This window comes from Chironomus tepperi, unplaced genomic scaffold, assembly GCF_022539635.2.
Source record: "Chironomus tepperi strain 1889 unplaced genomic scaffold, CSIRO-AGI_Ctep_v1 contig_85, whole genome shotgun sequence".
Taxonomy (NCBI): Eukaryota; Metazoa; Arthropoda; class Insecta; order Diptera; family Chironomidae; genus Chironomus; species Chironomus tepperi.
Genome location: NW_027226207.1, coordinates 7,644,327 through 7,665,015, shown reverse-complemented (window position 1 = coordinate 7,665,015; position 20,689 = coordinate 7,644,327). Strand labels below are relative to the sequence as shown.

At 33.3% G+C, this 20,689-nt stretch overlaps 2 protein-coding genes across 5 annotated transcripts in view; both read right to left on the bottom strand.

The window, feature by feature from the left end:
* Positions 1–16,698, bottom strand: part of pyd (zonula occludens-like protein polychaetoid) — a 79,896-nt gene extending 63,198 nt beyond the window's left edge. For all 3 annotated transcript variants that reach the window (XM_070634346.1, XM_070634347.1, XM_070634353.1), the window contains exon 1: positions 16,177–16,698. In XM_070634346.1, the coding sequence (XP_070490447.1) occupies positions 16,177–16,492 (316 nt within the window). In that variant the 5' untranslated portion in view covers positions 16,493–16,698. The remainder of the gene's footprint in view (positions 1–16,176) is intronic.
* A 196-nt stretch (positions 16,699–16,894) lies between these two features.
* CRMP (Collapsin Response Mediator Protein) lies at positions 16,895–20,441 on the bottom strand. 2 transcript variants are annotated; one of them, XM_070634747.1, is made up of 4 exons: positions 20,335–20,441; positions 18,321–18,705; positions 17,412–18,160; positions 16,895–17,353 (listed from the first exon to the last, which is right to left on the bottom strand). In XM_070634747.1, exons 2-4 carry the CDS (start codon positions 18,702–18,704, stop codon positions 17,062–17,064), a joined length of 1,425 nt encoding a protein of 474 aa, XP_070490848.1. In that variant the 5' UTR covers position 18,705; positions 20,335–20,441; the 3' UTR covers positions 16,895–17,061. The 2 variants fall into 2 exon arrangements, with proteins under 2 accessions (XP_070490848.1, XP_070490849.1); XM_070634748.1 differs by having other exon boundaries at positions 20,331–20,432.
* Between the last annotated feature and the right edge of the window lie 248 nt (positions 20,442–20,689).

The following is a 20,689-nucleotide window of genomic DNA, read 5'->3' as shown; positions in this document are numbered from 1 at the left end:
AATGTTAATGTGGCATAAGATGCAAACAACTGATGACAGCTGCAAATTTGTAGCACGTGGTGTGTATCTGCGCATCTCAACCTCTAATTTGACATGCAATTTAAGATAATAATAACTCTTCTAGACTCCCTTAAAAATGCATTTTTTCGTTATGCTGCACGAGCGGAACCATGGTTGTGATGTTGGATTTATGAAGGGGGACAATGTACTTGGTATGGCAAGTGAACGGGGCTTGACGTCGACTCCAATTATAGAAGTCGAATTATATATGAAGTTGAGTCAAACTTGAGTAGACTTTCCATAAAAATCCGAGTCGAGTTCAGCTCCTACTTGTAAAGATTTGACTGCTTTTACGGCTTTTGGCAGTTTGAAGTGATGATTTTGTGTCTTGGTCCAATATAACGATTAGAGCTGATCAATGAGCATTCTATTGACAAAAAGGTTTAAGCGAGCATATTGCCACACTATCTATCAATCCCCAGTAGCTCAGTATGAAAAAGCACTTAGCATGCAATCATGAAAGCGTGAGTTCGAATCTCACTCGATCTGGTACCGAAGAAGGTTGAAATGAGCTTTGTAGCACACATTCTCAAGCAAAATTCGGTAGCTCAGTAGGTAGAGGGCAATTGACATGAACAATTAACATGTAAGAGGGTGTGTGTTCAAGTCCCTTTCGAGCCTTGTTGATGGAAGTACAGGATACTAAACTCTCAATTCAATTTGATGAGAATTGAACCTGTAACTTCAAATTGAATCAATTTTGTCCACTCAGACAGTGATTTACATGCACTCGACCACCAACCCACCATCCATACAAAAGCCATTCATCGCAAAATGTATTTTAACATCCACATCCATAAACAACCGTTCTACCCACCCCCATTTCCCATAAATAAATCGATATCAATCCCCAAAAAAGTACACAAATTTTAAAATGTGCAATTCCAAAATATTTCATGTCATTATCACTTCATTCAGTCAATTGCAATCAGCACATAGCATTTCCGTCACTCATTCTACCGCATAAAATTCCATCAAATTCTCCACAAAATGAGATGAAATTCCAACAGTTGATTAATGCACATTTATGGGAACCAAAATTAAATTTGATCCATTTTGGACTAGCTTTATAGCCAATTTAATTTGATCTATTCACCGGTCTTATTATTGTTATTTTTAATTATTATTTACGATCCTGACCTACAATCTCCCCATGTGACCAATTGTGTATTCCTCATCATCATCAAATGAAGTATATCCAATAATAAAATCGAATTAAACCAATTTAATCATTTGTCGTTTATTGTTGTGTATCGAATTAGGTTTATGAATAGCTGCCTTTTTTTAAATGGAAATTGGAAACAATGTAGTCGCAAAAAAAACTGAGCAGCAGCAGCAGAGGAAATTCGACTTTTTTCATTTTTTGGTGTGTGTTATCGAAAGTTCCCACAATGTGAATTGTTATAATTCAGTTTTTGGGCTGCTAAATGTCGTCTCTGTTGATTGAGTTTTCTTCACGACTGACTGCATCGATTTGAATGACTTTTTTTGGTTTAATCAACCAAAGGGATGGACGCAATGAATAAATGAAGGTTAATTAAGAACAAAAAGAAGTTGGAAAAAGTTTTATGCAGTGGTTTAATGAGGAAGTGATTTTGCAAATGAGCTGATAGGAAGTGAGATTGTAGAGAGATTTTCGTGATGAGGATGCAAAGGGAAAGTTGATGACTCATGATGTGAGGGGATGCATATGATCTAGGGTATCATACATGGTTTAACACAAATATCTCATAATTTAGTGAATTTTAAGAGTCCTGAGCAATATGGATAAAATTTAGATTTTAACCCAATTTCTGGTGAAATAGACATCAAGTGGTTTATTTTGCCGTTTGAAGACTAAATATCCCAAACTCTGGACAGATACTTGACTCAGGGCATAGCTTAACAACTAAATGATGTTGTCGAAGCAAAATTAAGGCTGCTGGAGTTTTATGTTTATAAAAGGTACCAAAACAGAGACTTTACAAAGCCGTAACTCAATCCCGAGATTTAAATGAACTGAATCACAGTATTGATCCCGGGTTTGCACGCAATTTAATCCCAGTATGCAATAGTGACAAAGCCTTTTTGATTTTGCTCGGAGACAGTGGTTTCTTGTAGAGTAACCAGTAGAAAATTAGCAATGATGCAATGGACTCCCAGGAAGTGTCGGTTTTGGTCTCAGTCTTAACCTCAAAATACTCCAAACTCTTAAACAGGACAATCAAGTACATTGCTAGATCTTCATTTAACTCAACTTACAAACCGAGTGTAGTTCCGTTTTTATTTCCAGCTGGAATTCACCGAAGGACATAAATTACAACATAACCAAGTCCTTCAATCTCTTAACCAAATTTTAAGGAAATAAATTGCAATAAATCACAAAACCAAAAACCTCCAAAAATTAATAAACATAATTCACTTATCTCTCAATCGAAGGTCACAATCAAGCCTATACTGAGCCCCTGCCTGTGTGGCGCTACATTTTAATAATAAAAAATTATTAAATTTGCCACACTTTCATATTTCCCCATAGTCGCGCAATTTATTCATGATTCATGGACTTTTTATCATGTTTAATTCTCATCATAATAAAGTATTGATTGCTCTTTCAGCTGTATAAACACAGACACAGATTTCGATGCTTTATAATCTCAACAATCAAATGAACAGAAGTGATGATTGAATAGTTAAACTCATTAATTCTTAGAAATTTTTGCTATAAATAACCGCGAAACTTAAAAACAATCAAAAACGCTTAGCAGCATGAAATTTAATATCATGCCTGAACAGCACATAAGTTGTTGTTGCAATTAAAGCAGCACCTCATGACATGAATAAATAAAGAGAAAAAAGTGTATTAAGTTGCTGAAATTAGCAGAAAATGTGCTTTTGCCACAATAATCTGATTCCCAGTCAATGTGAACTTTTTTTTCTGGTTTGAGAAATTTTTTTTAATTTTTATTTACAATTCCGTTACGGTTTTTGAAGTTCTATCATTGTTTTATTAATGTGTATGTTTTATCATTATTATATTAGCTCTTATTTCGCCTTCTTTTATTTATTTATTCAATAATATTTCTTCGCGTTTGATGATGATGATGAGAGGTTTGAGTTGGGAGAGGTTTTAAGCTGCCTAATTAAGGTTGCGCATTTAAATATTGAGTTTTAGTTTGAATTTGAAATTAACGGTAATTTTAAATTTGAATTTAGTTCATTAAGTTCAATTGTCCGTTAAGTTCAAAATTCAAAAATCAAAATGTCCATTAAGTTCAAAATTCAAACTCAAATTGTCAATTAAGTTCAAAATTCAAACTCAAATTGTCCGTTAAGTTCAAAATTCAAACTCAAATTGTCCATTAAGTTCAAAATTCAAACTCAAATTGTCCGTTAAGTTCAAAATTCAAACTCAAATTGTCGGTTAATTTTGAAGTTCAAATTCAAATTGAAAATGATCGTTAGATTCAAATTATTAATTTTCTTTAAAAATGCGTTAAAAACTCAATTTTGTTCAATCTTCTAACAAAGCCCCAACTCTTGCTTATCACTCAACACCATCTCTAACCAATTCATCAATCAAGACAAACTGACCCCCCAAACAGAACCCACTGACTCAACTTGAAACTTACTTCAAAAGCAGTAATGTAAACCAAAAGAAATGGAAACCACAAAAAAAAGCAAAATAAGAAGTAGAAAAAATATGGAATAAATTGTAAGAATTATTATAGAGGAAGTTGCCCCTTTACGTGTTGCTCGCAATCTTACACGCGCACACACATATACAGCTGCTTATTTTCAGGTTCAATCAACATCAATCGCTTGTAAATGTTATATAAAAAGCCAACTCATATGGCTGGAAAAAAAGAAGAAGAAACAGAAGAGCTGCGAGAGAGAGAGAGAGGAAAAAACGATAAATTTTAAATAAAAAAGAAATTTAAATTTATTTATGTGAGAAACAAAAAAAAAATATACTGAATGGATTAATGAGTTCACTTAATAGGTCTGTAAATAATTCCTCCTTGAAAATGCCAAAAAGTAAATAAAAAAAAGGCTCTTCTATGTCAGTGTTGCTCGAATTGTGTGTTGCTGTACAGACATTGGAGGAAGCCAAGAACGACATCGCACACGATATGCGACTTACGACACATTAGACTCTTCTATGTCAGTGTTCTCCAAAATGGTATGCGACACACTATTGTGATATACGACACACTAGTGAGGTATGCGACACTATAGTGTGATATGCGACATAGTAGTGTGGTATGCGACACAGTAATGTGGTATGTGACACAGTAATGTGGTATGCGACACACTAGTGTGGTATGAGATACACTAGTGTGGTATGAGACACACTAGTGTGGTATGAGACACACTAGTGTGGTATGAGACACACTAGTGTGGTATGAGACACACTAGTGTGGTATGAGACACACTAGTGTGGTATGAGACACACTAGTGTGGTATGAGACACACTAGTGTGGTATGAGACACACTTCTGTTTAATATGTCGCGACACCCAGTTTGGACAACACTGTTCTATGTCTACAACGGGTTTTTGTGTCGCACCACACAAGTTGTCTACCACTGGTCTACAGATTAATGTTGATGATAGCAAAAACTTAATTAAAGTGTAGTGCCTTCAATCAAAAATACATATAATTTGAATAATATGATTGACAAGGGGGGACTTTGAAGACATAATTAACAATTCCCATTTGTTACAGATATGAATCATTAAATACAGAATAAGGTTCTCACAATCCACAAATGATTTTTTTTGTAATGGGACTGAGCAACTGTAAAATTTACAAAATTGTCACGTGAGTCTCAAATCTATTTTTTTGTTCACATAAAATTTAAGTTAAGCAATATTTTTTATGATGTGAATAAATTTTTGAATTTTAATAACTGAAATGGAACAATGAGATGTAATGAAGTGCTCTTATGGATGTCAGTTTTTTAAGATATAAATGACTTTTTATTACTTTTTGTTCTTAAGAGGACTATTCAATTTTTTAAATTTATTGAGGGCAGATGGCTTTTTGGGTTGCGAATATTATTTTAAATGAAATTTGGCAAATTGAATTGTCGAGAGGAAAAGGAGTAAGGAGGTGACTGCTTGCAGCAATGGAAAAAAAAATTTAAGTATTTCTTAAATTTTTAAAATTTTTATAATCTTAAAACCATTAAAAATTTTGAAAATATGCTCGGAACGAGAATCGAACCCAAGACTTCCTCATTAGATGTCGGGCACTCTATCAACTAGTACACCTAGTCTAATGAAGCCTTGTGACAATCGTCAAGCTTGAATGAACTCTTTTGATGACATTATTGCCTATAGCCTACAACTGACGGAACAGAACAGACCATAACTGACCAAAATCCATCAAAATCACCAGATCAAGTCACCAAAAACCCAACTCTATTCCAAAGAACTTCTAGAACCTTCAAATCTACAAAAATCACTCCTAATTAAGCAAAAAAACGGAAAATCATGAAACTAACTTGACTTCTGCTGGCAGAGATAGTTTATAATACATTTTATGCTCCATTACATCTACCTTATGGGCTGTTAACTATGAAATAAAATTTTATAATCGTCTTAGAATGGTAATGTTGCTTAAATATCGGCTACAAAAAAGTTACATGTTAAAATTTTGTGTATTGTTGAATTGGAATCAAAGAGAAGAATCTATTCCTAAATTGGATAGAAGCACGTTTTGTGCCAAAACAAATAGCTTTTGTCTGGATTGTGGTATTGTTGGAGATGAGAATAGAGATGCGAGTACTGGTAGAGCAGAGGTTGTTGGCAGTGTAGAAGATGAATTTAAATTATGGAAGGCTTCTATATCATATATCACATTTGGATAATCGATCCAAAATACGATACCAGGTTAGAATTACTCTAGGATGGTGTTGGGTTTAGTTTAAATCAGAGTCATACAACAAGTCAGAGTCACATATGTAGTCATTCGGCATTAGATTCCAAGCGTCTTTTAAGTATCTAACAAGTAGCTGTCATTGATAGAAAGACTCTTGCTTCTTAAGGTACATTCCACATGGCTGCGTGGACAACATAAAGTCGTATGTAGATCCTGGAATGAGGCTGTTGAAATAGACAGTGTAGCATTTGATATCGGCATAGAACAGCCAAGGATAGAGCCAGTTTTAGATGTCAACTTAGAGAGGAAATGGATCACAGCTGATTTGTACGACCAGCGAAGTAATTTGATGCAGTTAGACACTTTACTGTCCACACTACCTCAAAACCTCATCTATGCTGATTCACAGTCAAAAAACATTAAAATAGTCAACATAAACAGCTTAAAAATGATTTTAAATTAGAATTTCTGCCAAGTTCTGAAGACTTACTTCCTTCATACACAAACACAATAAAATTTAAAATTCTATGAATATTCTTTAGCATATGCCGTTGAACTTGGCAATTTTAAATTGAAAAAAATTCGCTAGCCAGCGGACTTCCAAATTAATTAAAAGAATAAGGTTAATGAAAAGTCTCAGATGGTTATCAAAGCTTAAAGCTGAATTTACTTTGAAAAAAATAATAAAAATTGATCAAAAAAAAAAATGGAAAATTTTTTTATCTTAATTAAATGCAATTTATTCCACATTCAAGTTAATTGAATTTTTTACTTCATTATAGTATATGAATAGTAGCTGTGTATGTTGAAGAACCGTGGGTAATGATGATGACGTGAAACTCTCGATTTTCAAGCTATAATCTCATCATGTTGTGAATCAAAATAATCACTCATTTTATATTCATATCTGAAAAAATATATATATACCTATATTCGAACATAAAGCCATATAAAAAGCTTAACATTTAATGAAAAAAATCTTTTTTTTTTTTATTTCGTAAAAATCGTGTGAAAATGATGTTGATTTGGAATTGAAAGAATTGAAGAAAATAGATTTTTATGTACTCATAAAAAATTATAAAATAGCAAGCAAGCAACAAAAATGTTAAGGCTTCGATTCTTTCAAAAACATTTTTAATTTTTAAAACGGTTTTCAAAAGTTCAAAAAATATCATTTAAATTAAATAATTTTCAATTTACTTAATACGGTTCGATGGCGTAGAGGTTATAGTAATTGGTAACCACCAACCAAGAAGTCATGAGTTCGATTCCCGCACCAAGCAATTTTATCAAATTTTTGCAATATTTCTAACGGTTTTTAAAAATTCAAAATTTCTTCAGATCATTTAAATCCTGTTTAAATTTAGCTGTTTAACGAGTGAGGAAGTGCGGCAGACCATCAATCTCAGTTAGAATAGAATATAATGTTGAGTTCGCTTAAACCAACGGCACTTCGATCGATGATCTGTTGTACCATCCCAAATTCGTTACAAAATCAATCTCATTTAGAACTCTACAGTTTATGATAGTATCAGAACCACTCCTTTGGTAGGACCGCTATTGTCAGCTTATTATTATAAGCCTTACGAAGAGAGGCTGAGCCGCGTTTCCACAGCATATAATCCAAAAAAAGGGCAATTAATAAGTTTCTCATGCCGAGTCTCGAACCCAAGACCGCTTGGTCAGTATCACAATAATTAAGTACCGAAGTACGAAACCATTCCGCCACCGAGCCACGTCGACTCACTTTAAATGCATTAGCTTACAGCCATCATAAAGCCCTATCTTAAACTTGTTATAAACATCATTCACGCACAAACCCCAACATCCAACAAATTACCAAAAAAAGATGAATCAAAACTACACGTTTTTAAATCAAAAAATCATTCATTTTTCTTATTATTCTCTCAATCATCCAGATGATTTCTTCAAATAATCTATTCGATTCCAATAAGGTGTGTGTATGTGTGTGGTGTTTAGTCGTAGGTTTTAATAGCCAGCCAGTAATAGACATGACTATTTTATACAAAAAACTCTTAACAATATCATAAAAAATGGTAATGAATTTGATGTCAGAGGTGACTTTAAAAAATGATCAATTGAGCTTTCTAAACAGCTGTTTTGCGGATGACTCATCGTCGATGCGAGACTCAAAAGCCCTGACAAATACAGCAAAGAAAAGCCGCATTCAGGTTTTTTATTACTATTTTTTTATACACAGAATGGAAATAAAAAATGAAATGATTCAATAGAGTAATTGAAAGAAAGCCTTTGCGTTGATTCTACCTCGTCTTCTTCTTCATTATCGTCTCTATAACTATACAATATTCATCATCAGCATCATATGTGAATTGAATAAATACGAATACAAATAAATTTATTTCATTTTAACTTCTCTTTTATTTTTGTTTTGTTTATATACATTTTATAATATGCTGTATATGCTGTATGAAAGCGAGCATCGAAGGAATAACAAATTGTGTGTTTTTAAAGCAAGCTAGATGATGTAGAAGTTGGATTTTTTTTTTTGTGGCGCAATGCTTCTTTGATGTTTCTTTGAAGATTTTAAGTTGATTTCGTTAATTTGAATTTTAACGGTCGTTTTAGATTTAAATTTTAGATATGAAGACAACTTCAAGTCATTTGAAATTGAACTTTGATTAAGATTCAACGGTTTTTGGAATGATTTTCTGATTTAAGTTCAAAATTTGAACTTAAAGATTTCAAATTTTGAACTTAAAGATTTCAAATTTCTAAATTTTGAACCAAAAGATTTCAGATTTTGAAAAGTCGTTGAACTTTTAACGTCTAAAATTCGTTGAAAATTGAAATTTCAGAGGACATCTTTAGAGTAATCTTAAATTCGAACTTCAAAAGTAAATAAAAATTGAAGTTCATAAGTCGTTAAATTTTGGAATTTTAAAAGATTTTAAATTTTGAACTTTTCAAAGTCGATAAATTTTCAACTTCAAAATTCATTTATGTTTGAAATTCAAAATGTCGTTAATTTCAAAATTTCAAATGTCGTTGATTTTTGAACTTCAAATTTCGTGGATTTTTGAACTTCAAAGGGTAATTGAATTTTTGAATTTCAAAAAATCGTTAAATTTTGTTCTTAAAGGTTCATTGATTTTTGAATCTCAAATAGTCGTTAATTTTTGAACATCAAAGGAAAATTGAAATTCAAACTTAAAAGTCGTTAAATTGAATTCCCTGATTTTGAACTAAAATAAACTGCTCAAAAAAAAAGACAAAAATCAAAGCAGCCTTTGAAAATTCAAATTTTTACAAAAACACCTCAAAAGCTTCCAAATCTCTCAAAACTCCTGGACATAAAAATTCATCAAACCACTCAAAACATCTTTATCAAAGATGAGTGAGTCAAAATGTCACATAAAACGCGAACTTCTCACATCATCATCAATATTTATAAAAAAAGAAGTAAGTATATACACAAAAAAAGAGATGAAAATGGATTTTTTATTGCTTTATGAGCGCAGCAAAATCGTAGATCTACTTTTTTTGGAGTTCTTAAATTATTTTATATGCTTTTGTATAATTTACAGTACATTTTCTGTATATGGAAACAATTTACAAATTGAGTAATTGCATGAAACAGTAAATATAGCATCTAATCTAGCCAAAAGGAAGATAATTTTTCAAAAAAAAGCCACGATTTGTTTAATGTAGCAATAAAAACACAGAAAATTAAGTTTACAAACTGGCCTACTTTTCCAATTTTTGTGTGGAGAACATTAACAGAAGTTGAAATCAGAATGATTTTTAAACAACATAAGAACATCCAATAACAGTCTGTATACAGAATGATTGAAACACTTCCTCAATAAATTTTCCGAGTGTACCAAAAGCAGTTGGGGGTTATTTGGGAGTGATGTCTATAGAAAATTGGATTTGTAAGATTGTTTACTGGAGGGTATGTCTAGACTGGGTCTGGTTGAATCCGTAGATTACGTGGTAGTACCAAGGAGTACATAATAGTCTATAGGAATACGTAGTAGTCCAGAAGGAATACGTAGTAGTCCAGAAGGAATACGTAGTAGTCCAGGAGGAATACGTAGTAGTCCAGGAGGAATACGTAGTAGTCCAGAGAGGAATACGTAGTAGTCCACGAGGAATACGTAGTAGTCCAGGAGGAATACGTAGTAGTCCAGAAGGAATACGTAGTAGTCCACGAGGAATACGTAGTAGTCCAGAAGGAATACGTAGTAGTCCAGAAGGAATACGTAGTAGTCCAGAAGGAATACGTAGTAGTCCAGGAGGAATACATAGTAGTCCAGGAGGAATACGTAGAGAATACGTAGTGATCTGAAGAAATACCTAAAATTATATAGTACTCCAAAATAGTATACAGCAGTCTATGGAGGCAGTTAAACTGTTAGACATTAATCCCAAACAGCCCCACATACCCAGCAACAACATATGAATATGAATAAAAAGAAAAAAATAATATTTTTCGCTTTCAATGAGGCGAATTTTTTTTTGTTAGAAACAATACAGACATAATGGGAAAATGCAATCCAGATGTGGAGCAAAAGACACACTGAATATGTTTATGTATATGAATGGAGCACAAGCAATAAGCATGTTCTCTTGGCAGGCGCAGCATAAATGTTTAATATCTCAGTAAATGTTTTTTTATACTGCGCCACTTACACTCTTTATGATCTTAGCTTGTATTACGACAGAAAATTTTGCTGGATATAAATAAAGCAACAGCCAAACAAATAAAGTTGTTATGCATTAGCATGCAAATTCTATGAATGAAATTTTGTTGTATTTTTTTGACCTTTAAATGTGTGTAATGAAATTTATTAGAAAATATGAACCAGAAAAACCTCTACTTTTGCACAAATATATATAATTCAGGCACATATACATAGATTGAGACTAATGTGATTCATAAGTCTATAATAATAGTTTTTCATCATTTTGATCTGAATTTATTAAATTTATATTGTATTGTGATATATGAATATATAGGAATTGCTACTGAATTTTGTAATTTCCATTTTGATGAAGATGATGATGATGTGATGGAATTGTGCCAGGAAGTGCCAATAGATTGCTGTTTAATGGGAAATTGTCTTGTTTTATGAGGTTTTATTGGATTTATTGATTTTTTTAATTATTAAGTGCCAAAAACTTTTATTGATATTTGGTTCAATTTTCTGCATCCAAAGTGAGTTCAGTAACTTTTCGCATCTCAAGTGTATTCAGTGACAATTTGCATCACTAGTGTATTCAGTGACTTTCTGCATCTCAAATGCATTCAGTGACATTTCTGCCTCAAAAGTGTATTCAGTGATTTATCTGCCTCAATATTGTATTAAGTGATATTTCTGCCTCAAAAGTGTATTCAGTGACTTTTCGCATCTCAATTGTATTCTGTTACTTCGCATCTTTAGTGTATTCAGTGACTTTTTGCCTCAATAGTGTATTCGGTGACCTTTCTGCTTCAAAAGTGTATTCAGTGACTTTTCTGCATCCAAAGTGTATTCAGTGACATTTCTGCCTCAATAGTGTATTCATTAAAATTTCTGCATCCAAAGTGTATTCAGTGACAATTTCTGCCTCAAAAGTATATTCACTGACTTTTTGCATCTTCAGTGTATTCAGTGACTTTCTGCATCCAAAGTGTATTCAGTAACATTTTTGCATCTACAAAATTCCCAACCAAGCCATCTTATTGGCACACAACATCCATCCATCCATCAAGTAAGAAGCATCATTTCCATACCCAAAATTGCAATCACTGTAATTTTGCCTCATCACAAAGCGACATACGTCAATCTAAATCATTCTCCCGTCATTTATGACGGGTAACGGATTCTAGCTCCACATAATAATCCATTTCAACATTCAACTTGTAAGTTCAATTTTATATACCAAAAATCGTCAAGGATATACCATTTCTTATATTATTGTTTACATGCATTCAGCCTCGTAACAAACGAAATTACATCATGCCGTTACTTGCGGTGTGATTTATTTTTATGATACTTTCTATTGACAATAACAAAACGACGACAAGAAGTGCAATAACAGCTAGGAAAGTCTTCAACCCTCACAAAAAATAATTTTAATGTTTTTATTTTTCTTCCTTTTTTCTTTTCCAAAAAAGGAACAGACACAAAAATTACTGTGTACACATAGCGCGAGTTGCATAGAGTCGCATAGATATAAAAATTGTTAGGGATACAAAAATTTTTTGGAATAAATTTTACTGTACATTCAACATACATAGGGGTTGATTATCCCAAAAAAAAATGTACAAAAATTCAATCAATATGTGTTTGTGAATTTCAAAATAAGTTGCAGCATGGCTGTCTCTCCCTCATTTGTGCATATGTATTAGTTGTATTAATATCTAGAGAATAGAGTGCAGGGGTGCTTGAACTGTGTGATGCGGTACTTTAGTGTATACCATTGGAATTATCAGATCATGTCACGAACCGCATGCCGTACACGGTCTCGGAAGCGTAGTGAACTTGGAGATAGGCGGAACTGACGTGTTCCGCAACACACAGATTACCCAACCCTGACTACAACATAGACTAAAGGCACTTTGTATTGTAAAAGTTTTATGGTGCCTGTCTTTTCAATTGGAATGTTCGTTCCTCTATTTTCTAGTCTACAACTACCTGAGACGATGCATGTAGAGGGTTGAAGGTTAGATTTTATGACTGTATGTGAATGCACTCCACGTAATTTACTTTCTCATCTTCATAATAATTTTGTTTGAAGTATTAAATATTTTATTGTTTGAAGCATGCTTGATTTTTTTGTTATTTTATAGATCTTGTTGACTTGTAGCAGATAATAATCATATATTGAGTACATTTGGATATATTTCTAAATTTAACAAGACTTCAATAGCTTTATAAGGATTTTGGAAGGTCAATTCATGCTCAGTTTTATCCATAATGGATATTTAATGTCTCACAATGATCCCCAAAATGTAAAAAAACTTTGGAATTTTAATCAGTCAATAAAAAGATTGACATAGGAAGTTTAAATGGGCATATACATAGACATGACATACAGCATGACAATATAAAAATACAAATATAATCGGACTGGAAGGTTTAAAAGATTTCCTTGTAAAATAGGGAATACAGATGTGTTTATGGTGAGTGACGGAGAGATTTTCTTGGTGATGTTTAGGATTGTTAAAAATGTAAATGAAGATTTACATAGTAATTATGTGTGTTTTTTGGGTAGATTGGATTGGAGATAGTATTCAGGTAAACTTTTAAAGAATTTGGATGATTCTATAAAAAGCAGGTTAAGAAGAAATCAACAGATTTAAAAAGACATCTCCTATATAGATGAGAAATTAATGCTGGATTGGAAATGAACTTTGTAAGAAAAATGCCATACAAAATGTCATTGTTGGAAGAGAATCACAAGTTTGTTGCACTGTTCTTTATTATTATAATTTAAGGAAGCATCCAAGAAAGCAGCAAGATTGAAAGTGAAGTTGGTTTTCGGGGACTTGAACCAAATATCTGGCTATGAACCTAGAAGTTCATTTGTCAGGAGTTCCACAACTCTACTTGACGTAAAACAGTGATTAAGGAAGATAAACTTAATCTGCGGACAGAGAATTTGCTCAAACTAGGAAACATAGCCTGAAGCGGATGTAAATTATGGTACCGACCGAATTTAGAACGAACTTTCAGCAGAAAATTCGAAATTCGGTCGAGATGATGTCAAAAAATTATATTATGCCTGAAATTTGACCAAAATTCATCCTGTCTCATCAGCCACAACTCCTATAACAGAGTCAGCTGGAAATCCAAATTCTAGTCAGAGTTACTCACGCCTGATACAGGACAAATTAGGTAACAGAGCCTGCCACTGACTAAGATTCAAATCCGAAATTTAGACAGTGTCAAGCCGACATGATGCAGTATCTCCTAGATATTAATCTCTGCGACAGCATCAGATGTAAATCCATAATTCAGTCAGAGTGACTGATATTTGCCCATTGTTGCTTTTTCGCTGCTTAGTCGGAGTGACTCTAACTTTGTGAATAACAAACTAGTTAACATAGCTTGCAATAGAGTCAGATAGAAATCCAGTCAGAGTCACGTCAGCCTGGTGCAGGACAAAGTATGTAACATAGTCAGAAAGAAAACCAAAGTACAGTCAGATACATGCCGTCCTGGTGCTGGATTTGGTACTGATTAACCGACTTGTGCTGTTCGGGATGCTTTGCTTTTACAAGATACTCCGATATCAGTTGCAATGAGAATCTCTACAGCACGACAGTCTCTTTTAATTGGGTGGAAAAACGAAACATTCTTGAGGGTGTGCAGCACGTCTCTTAAATTCCTCTCTTCCGTCTTCAAAAGATAATGACAATAAAATCTCTGTCCACCTCCTCAAATTACACTCCAATATTCAAATTTTAATGATAATTTTTTTTAAATACCATCCAACCCTCCCAGAAATTACAATAAAAATCCGAGAATGTCTCGCTAAAAAATCTGCACAGTAGGATGCCCTACGATGCAGTCTTGCAAAGCATACATAATAAGTAAGTATAGAGAGAGAGAAATAGGATACTTGAGTGCACATGGTTTAATAACCAATACATGAGAAATTACACATAGTTGTGAGGCACAGTTTACATAAAGAAAAATAAGGGAGACTATAGAACAGAACAGAACATAACAAAAATGCCGAGCATTACAAAAATCCATTATAGATTCATATCTAAAAAGAGATTTTTTGTTGTTGTTGTTGCTGTATCTCTCTTTTTTGGTTACTTTCTAGCTCTTTTATTGTATTTTTTTATAATAATAACATACGTAGGGCATGGTTGCAATCCACTTCCTGTTTTAAGATGAAATTTTTTTATTGTTTGTTTATTTTTTTATAAAAAATTTAAAAATCACTGAAAGAATTCTGTTACGGACAATAAAATGCAATTATGAGCAGCACATATTTGTCATCAAGTTTGACCCTTGTTCTGTAGATTTGTTAGATTAATTCTACTGTCGCTTTTATAATAAAGCGATGGAATTTATTGAATAAGTTTTGATCATAAATTTTAATACGGAATAATTAAAATGGAGCAGCCCACATGATTTGAGTCAGAAAAATGACCAATTTTGGGTATTTATAAAACAAACAAAGAGATGATCAGGGCAGTTGTGGATCTGGAAGATTTTTGATGGTTGGGAAGGGTTTTTGGAATGTTTTCTTGATAGAAATGGAGGATTTGTCCAAAATTGTAGACTTACGGACAAAAAATGCGGATCTACAGCTTTGGTATGGCTCACAATTGCAGGCAACCGCTTTCATCCGAATTCGACAAGAATGATAATTTTTCTATATTTTCTAGCAACCAATGTGACTTAATCAGGTTCTTCGGAGAGCACATCAGCTAACTCAAATAGTACAAGTCAGATAAACGTTCCCAAATCCAGCCCCAAGTCAGAGTGACTCAAGCATTTGTACTATTCAGACTATCTAGAACAATCATATAAATCAAATAATTTAGTGTTTTTAAATGTTTGTTGAATCATTCAAGTATCTAGATTGTATTCTCTGAATTTTTTAGGCACTTGAAGAACTTTCATTTAGTCATAAATCAAAATTTTATTTTTTTTAATAAGCACTGGAGTAAAAAAGGGTCCTGAAGGAAAAAAGGGTCCTAAAGCTACATGGTTCAGACCAGTTATGAAGGAATGGCAGTTTAACTGGCGGAGAGAGTTTTTGTACAAACTGAGTTACAAAGCCAGCAACAGAGTCAGAAAGAAAGCATTTGATTTCAACCTAAGTTCCACATAAGAGCTCGGCAACAGTAAGTAACTGAGTACACGGAGTTCGCTAGGGCATCTTTGTATTGTCACATCAACAATAGTACTCAGCACTGTGCTGGCCGAATTTAGCATGGCTTAACGCAGAATATATTAATAGAGTCATAAATCATTTGTTGACCGAATACTTAAGTTCAAATCCCTATTTTAATGAACATTTTCAAACATTCAACAGTCTAAATCCACAATTAAATATCCAAGATTCAATTCTCCTAAAAGCCAGAAATTCAAATCCCAATTTCTTCAATCAAAATTATGAAGAGTTTCTTAAATTTCATAATTTATGACGTATTTCACAAATAATTTCCACAGACACAAAAAAACCTCTCCAAAAGATGCAATTTGACGCAATTTATGAGAGACGAGAGGAGATATCCACCCAATTGAATAATTTTGTTCCTTACCGTAATTTAAACTGTCGTTTATAAGAGCAGTAATAAGTAATTTACATTCACTTTCAATCGAATAACAAAATCGTTTGAAGCACTTTAGTCCTTCCTTTGAGATTAAATCGATCAAATATTGACATTTCTTATCATTTAATTCATTCTCATTCTCATTATCGTCCGTGCTTAACAAAAATTCTAAATCATTTTTGTCAATCACCGTCTCTTCAACGAGTGACTGTAATACTGCCTTATTTGTAAGTAAATCTTGTATTAATATTGATTTGTATTTTGTTAGAAGATCAGAAATTTCCTTTGTATGATCCGTCGTCATGTTTCAACTGCTTAAGCTTAATAATAATCACTCATGAGCACTTAGCATGATTTTTTTTTCTATTTTATAAATTTTTTTTTATTTTCTTATTCCACTTTAATTCTTATTCACTTCTTTTGTTTATGCTATATCCACCATAGTACACACACCCGGCTAACGTAAATACTTTTAAAAAAAAAATCTATGCACGTCTATTCGAGTTGAATGTCTTGCACAAACTGACTGATGTTTGTACACAAATCGTGCAACATTGTTGAGTCGTGAAACAAGAAGAAGGAAGAAAGTAAAGAATTTTCTGTCAATGTGTTGGTGAGAATTTGAATTTTTAAAAACCGTTACGACTATTTAGCGATTTTATTGAAATTCTTCAATTTCTGAATGAAAATCAATCAAAAATCATCATTTCTTTGGTAACTTTGGTAGATTTTATTCCAATTCATAACATCCAACACTAATTCCTATCTAAAACTCAATAAAACATCTTCAAACTTAATAAAAATTCACTTTCAACAAATAAATTTACAATCTGCAGCCAACTTCATGTTATTGCAATATTCAAACTATAACGATCATTTTGGAAAGATCATTGGATTGAAGGCATTTGATGGAACAAATCGTCCACTTCCAGCAACGACATTCAATTTTCCGTCCTCAAAAGCAACTTTTCCATTGACAATGACTGTCTCTGGAACTCCATGACATACCATACCCTCAAAAATATTGAAATCGCATGCATGATGATGAGTTTTGACTGAAATTGTACGAGTAGCTTTATGATTCCAAATGACAAGATCGGCATCAGCACCGACAGTGATTGAACCTTTACGTGGGTAGATGTTGAAGATTTTCGCTGCATTTGTACTGTAAATGGACATTAATTAATGACTGAAGGACATAGACATGTCAAGGCTATACTTACGAAGTCACAGCAACAAACTTCTTAGGATCAATGACTCCAGTATGTACACCTCGTTCCCAAATGACACTCATTCGGTCCTCAACACCATTAACTCCATTAGGGATTTTAGAAAAGTCATCAAGTCCCAGTTCCTTCTGCTTCTTATTAAATGTGCAGTTATCAGATCCAGTAGCTTGAAGATCATCATTTCCCAACATTCTCATCAGCACTTCAGGTGTTTCTTTATTTGGACGTAACGGCGGTGACATGACATGAGCAGCAGCATGGTGCCAGCACTTATCATAATATTCATTACCAGTCGTACCCAAAGCAGCTGCAAGTGTCTCACCAAAAATGAAGTTCTTGCCCCATCTTTCACGTGCCCTTGCTACTTCCTCTGCTGCTGAAATTGACATGACATGAACAACATAAAGTGGACAATTCGTTTGATGAGCAATAACGCAGGCACGATTTGTAGCTTCAGCCTCAACATCCTCAGTTCTTGACAGCTGATGACCTTCTGGTCCACGAACTCCACTTTGAAGTAGTTTTTCTGTATTTTTGGCAATAATGTCACCATTCTCAGCATGAACTTGAGCTAAGGCACCAAGATCGCGGCAGTGCTCGAAAGTTTCGTAAAGTTCGCTGTCGTCGAGCATGAACAAGCCTTTGTAGGCCATGAACATTTTAAAGGAATTGATGCCTTTTTCTTTACATAAGATTGCCATTTCCTCTCTGACTTGTGGGCTCCACCAAGTGATGGCGCAGTGCTGTGGATGGAAGTGGATTAATTAGTGCCGTACCTTAAGATAAGCCATACAGATTGATACATCCTATGGACATAGGTTTGCTGCATCCTATGGAAGCTAACAAGACATATTTCATGCCTAGATCTTGCAGCTAGAGCAACCAGTTCCAGCAAAAACTCACCAAAGCATAGTCACAGACAGCCTTACTGTCAGCACGTGTACGCCATGAGTCATAAGCCTTAAGTAGCGATTCACCTTTCTTTGGTATTACAAAGTCAATAATAGATGTAGTTCCACCAGCAACAGCTGCACATGTACCATGATAGAAGTCATCAACAGCTACTGTATTTCCGAATTCAAGCTCAAAATGTGTATGAGGGTCAATGCCACCCGGTAAGACATACTTTCCTTCTGCGTTTATGATTTTAGCATTTTCTGGTGCTTTAAAGTCATTTTCACTTCCAATGAAGTTAATGACTCCATTTTCGATGTAAATGACTGAATTTTCTTGAATGGAATCGAAGTTTACGATGCATGCGTTTCGGATGTAAATGCTTTCTGACATTCTAGAAAAAGTGAAATTTTATTGACTTAGGTTAGTTTAGTGGAATTGATGTAGAAGATTCTAATGCAAACAGCTTGTTTTGATATGAATGTGAGGATTCTATATTTAGAATGTGTAGCTTGATTCACACGTGATGAATAATGTAAAGAGAATTAATCGAGAAAAAATTATAAAAAGTTGGTGATAGGAATGATTTGTTGTGATTAGATGAGTTGTTCATAACTGGAAAATATTGAGAATATTGTAGAATTTTGCAGGAACTTCGTGAGAAGGGTATCAGTGAGCTGTCGATCATTTATCTAAAGACGAACTCAGGTCAATGGCATAGTTATTATGTATGCATATATTTAGAGAAACAATTAGAAGGAAATTGAGGATTACAGGAGCATAGAGAGTCTTAGGGCCGATTTTTTGGCTTCTATCCCACTCTTGGAATTGTTTTTAATAAGGCAAAAATCAGGAACGCAGCCAGAACGTTACCAAAGTAGAGGCATTTCTATTTTTTTAAAGGGGATTCTTGATTTTACTCTTATAATTCTCTAGAAAGTTGAAGAAACTGCTGATGCAAGAATTTTGCTATGAAAAATACATTCTAAGTGTACGTTGCGGCACATCCAGAATTTGTTTTGGATTTTTTGAAACTTTTGTGTTAAAAATGCGAAAATTTATGGAAACTTTGAGATTTTTCAATGAAAAACTAATTATTTCGAGAACTATTAAGAGGGTTTGACACCAACCTCTCTCCCCTTTGTGGATACACCCTGAATATGCTTCTGGATGCATCTAAGAATAATATTTCCAGAACTGAACTTCTCAAGATTTGCTTCACGTTATAACAATTGCCAATAATTTTCAACTATCTAAAATTGGTCGGATCCTTTCTAATTTCTAATCGAAAATTTCTAACTGCATCCCTGATTCCAATGGTTGGCAAATTTTTTGACACAGCAAAGTTCAGCGCTTCAAAAAAGTTTCGCGGCACAAGAGAGATTTTCACGACACGCCAGTATGTTGTGGCGCACAGATTGGTCACCACTGTTCTATACCTCAAATTTGAAGCAAAGGTACAGTAAGATCATCAAAATATCGAAGTTTCTCCACGAATCCAAATTTTCACAAAAATTCTACACTTAATAGACATAAGATTGTCTACAACTTAGTCACATCCATGTAAAATCATCATACTAGCTCATCTCCAAAACAAACTCATTATCAACTTCTTGTAACACTACTCTAAACAGATAACTACTTATTCTAAACAGTTCATTCATTATTTTCAGCAAAACATGATTTTTGCTTCTTTAAACATTTACAAAATCTTTCATTTTTTTGTTGATTTTTCGATATCGCGCATATTTTTGTTAGGTAAAGAAGAAAAGTCATGTCAATGCGAGGGAAAAAAAAGTCATAAATGAAAAATATTTTTAATTTTTATGACTTTCTATAAATAATCCTGATAAAGTATCAAACTTGCGCACTTATTTATCTGCTGAAGTTCAATTAATTGCGGCAATTTAGATTTGACAATAGCTTCAAATTTTGAGTCAAATGTCTAATAACCTTACAAAATATCCACAACTTTTCAAGTTCCTTAATAAAATTTTCTAAATTAATTTAGTCACTCACTTACTTTTTCTTCAGACTTTTCTATTCGACAACTGAGTGAAAACTGAGGCATTTGAGTAATAAATTTTAAATTTTTATGGTTCTCGTATCAAACGTACGTCTATAATTACGCACGGCACAACAAGCTGTTGATTTTTCTTCTAAAATTTTCTTTTTTTTGGGTGATTAACCAGCTTTATTGGACATACTAAATTCACTGATTAATATTTCTTAGATTTAAAACAAAATTATTCATAAATATTTACATTTTCACAGATTATTGTGCAATAAGTACAAGGTAATCGCTCTGTGAACTTAGAATCTCTAGTGATGATGTCTAGTGCATCTGTTGAATGTGTAGGTTGATCGCAAGAATTTTC

Excerpts from the sequence above, each read along its gene's own strand:
- CRMP (XM_070634747.1), bottom strand. The coding sequence starts at position 18,704 with ATGTCAGAAAGCATTTACATCCGAAACGCATGCATCGTAAACTTCGAT. Across the intron at positions 18,161-18,320 it reads CTGTCTGTGACTATGCTTTG|CACTGCGCCATCACTTGGTG; the intron begins GTGAGTTTTTGC and ends TTCCATCCACAG. Across the intron at positions 17,354-17,411 it reads AAGTTTGTTGCTGTGACTTC|TACAAATGCAGCGAAAATCT; the intron begins GTAAGTATAGCC and ends GTCCATTTACAG.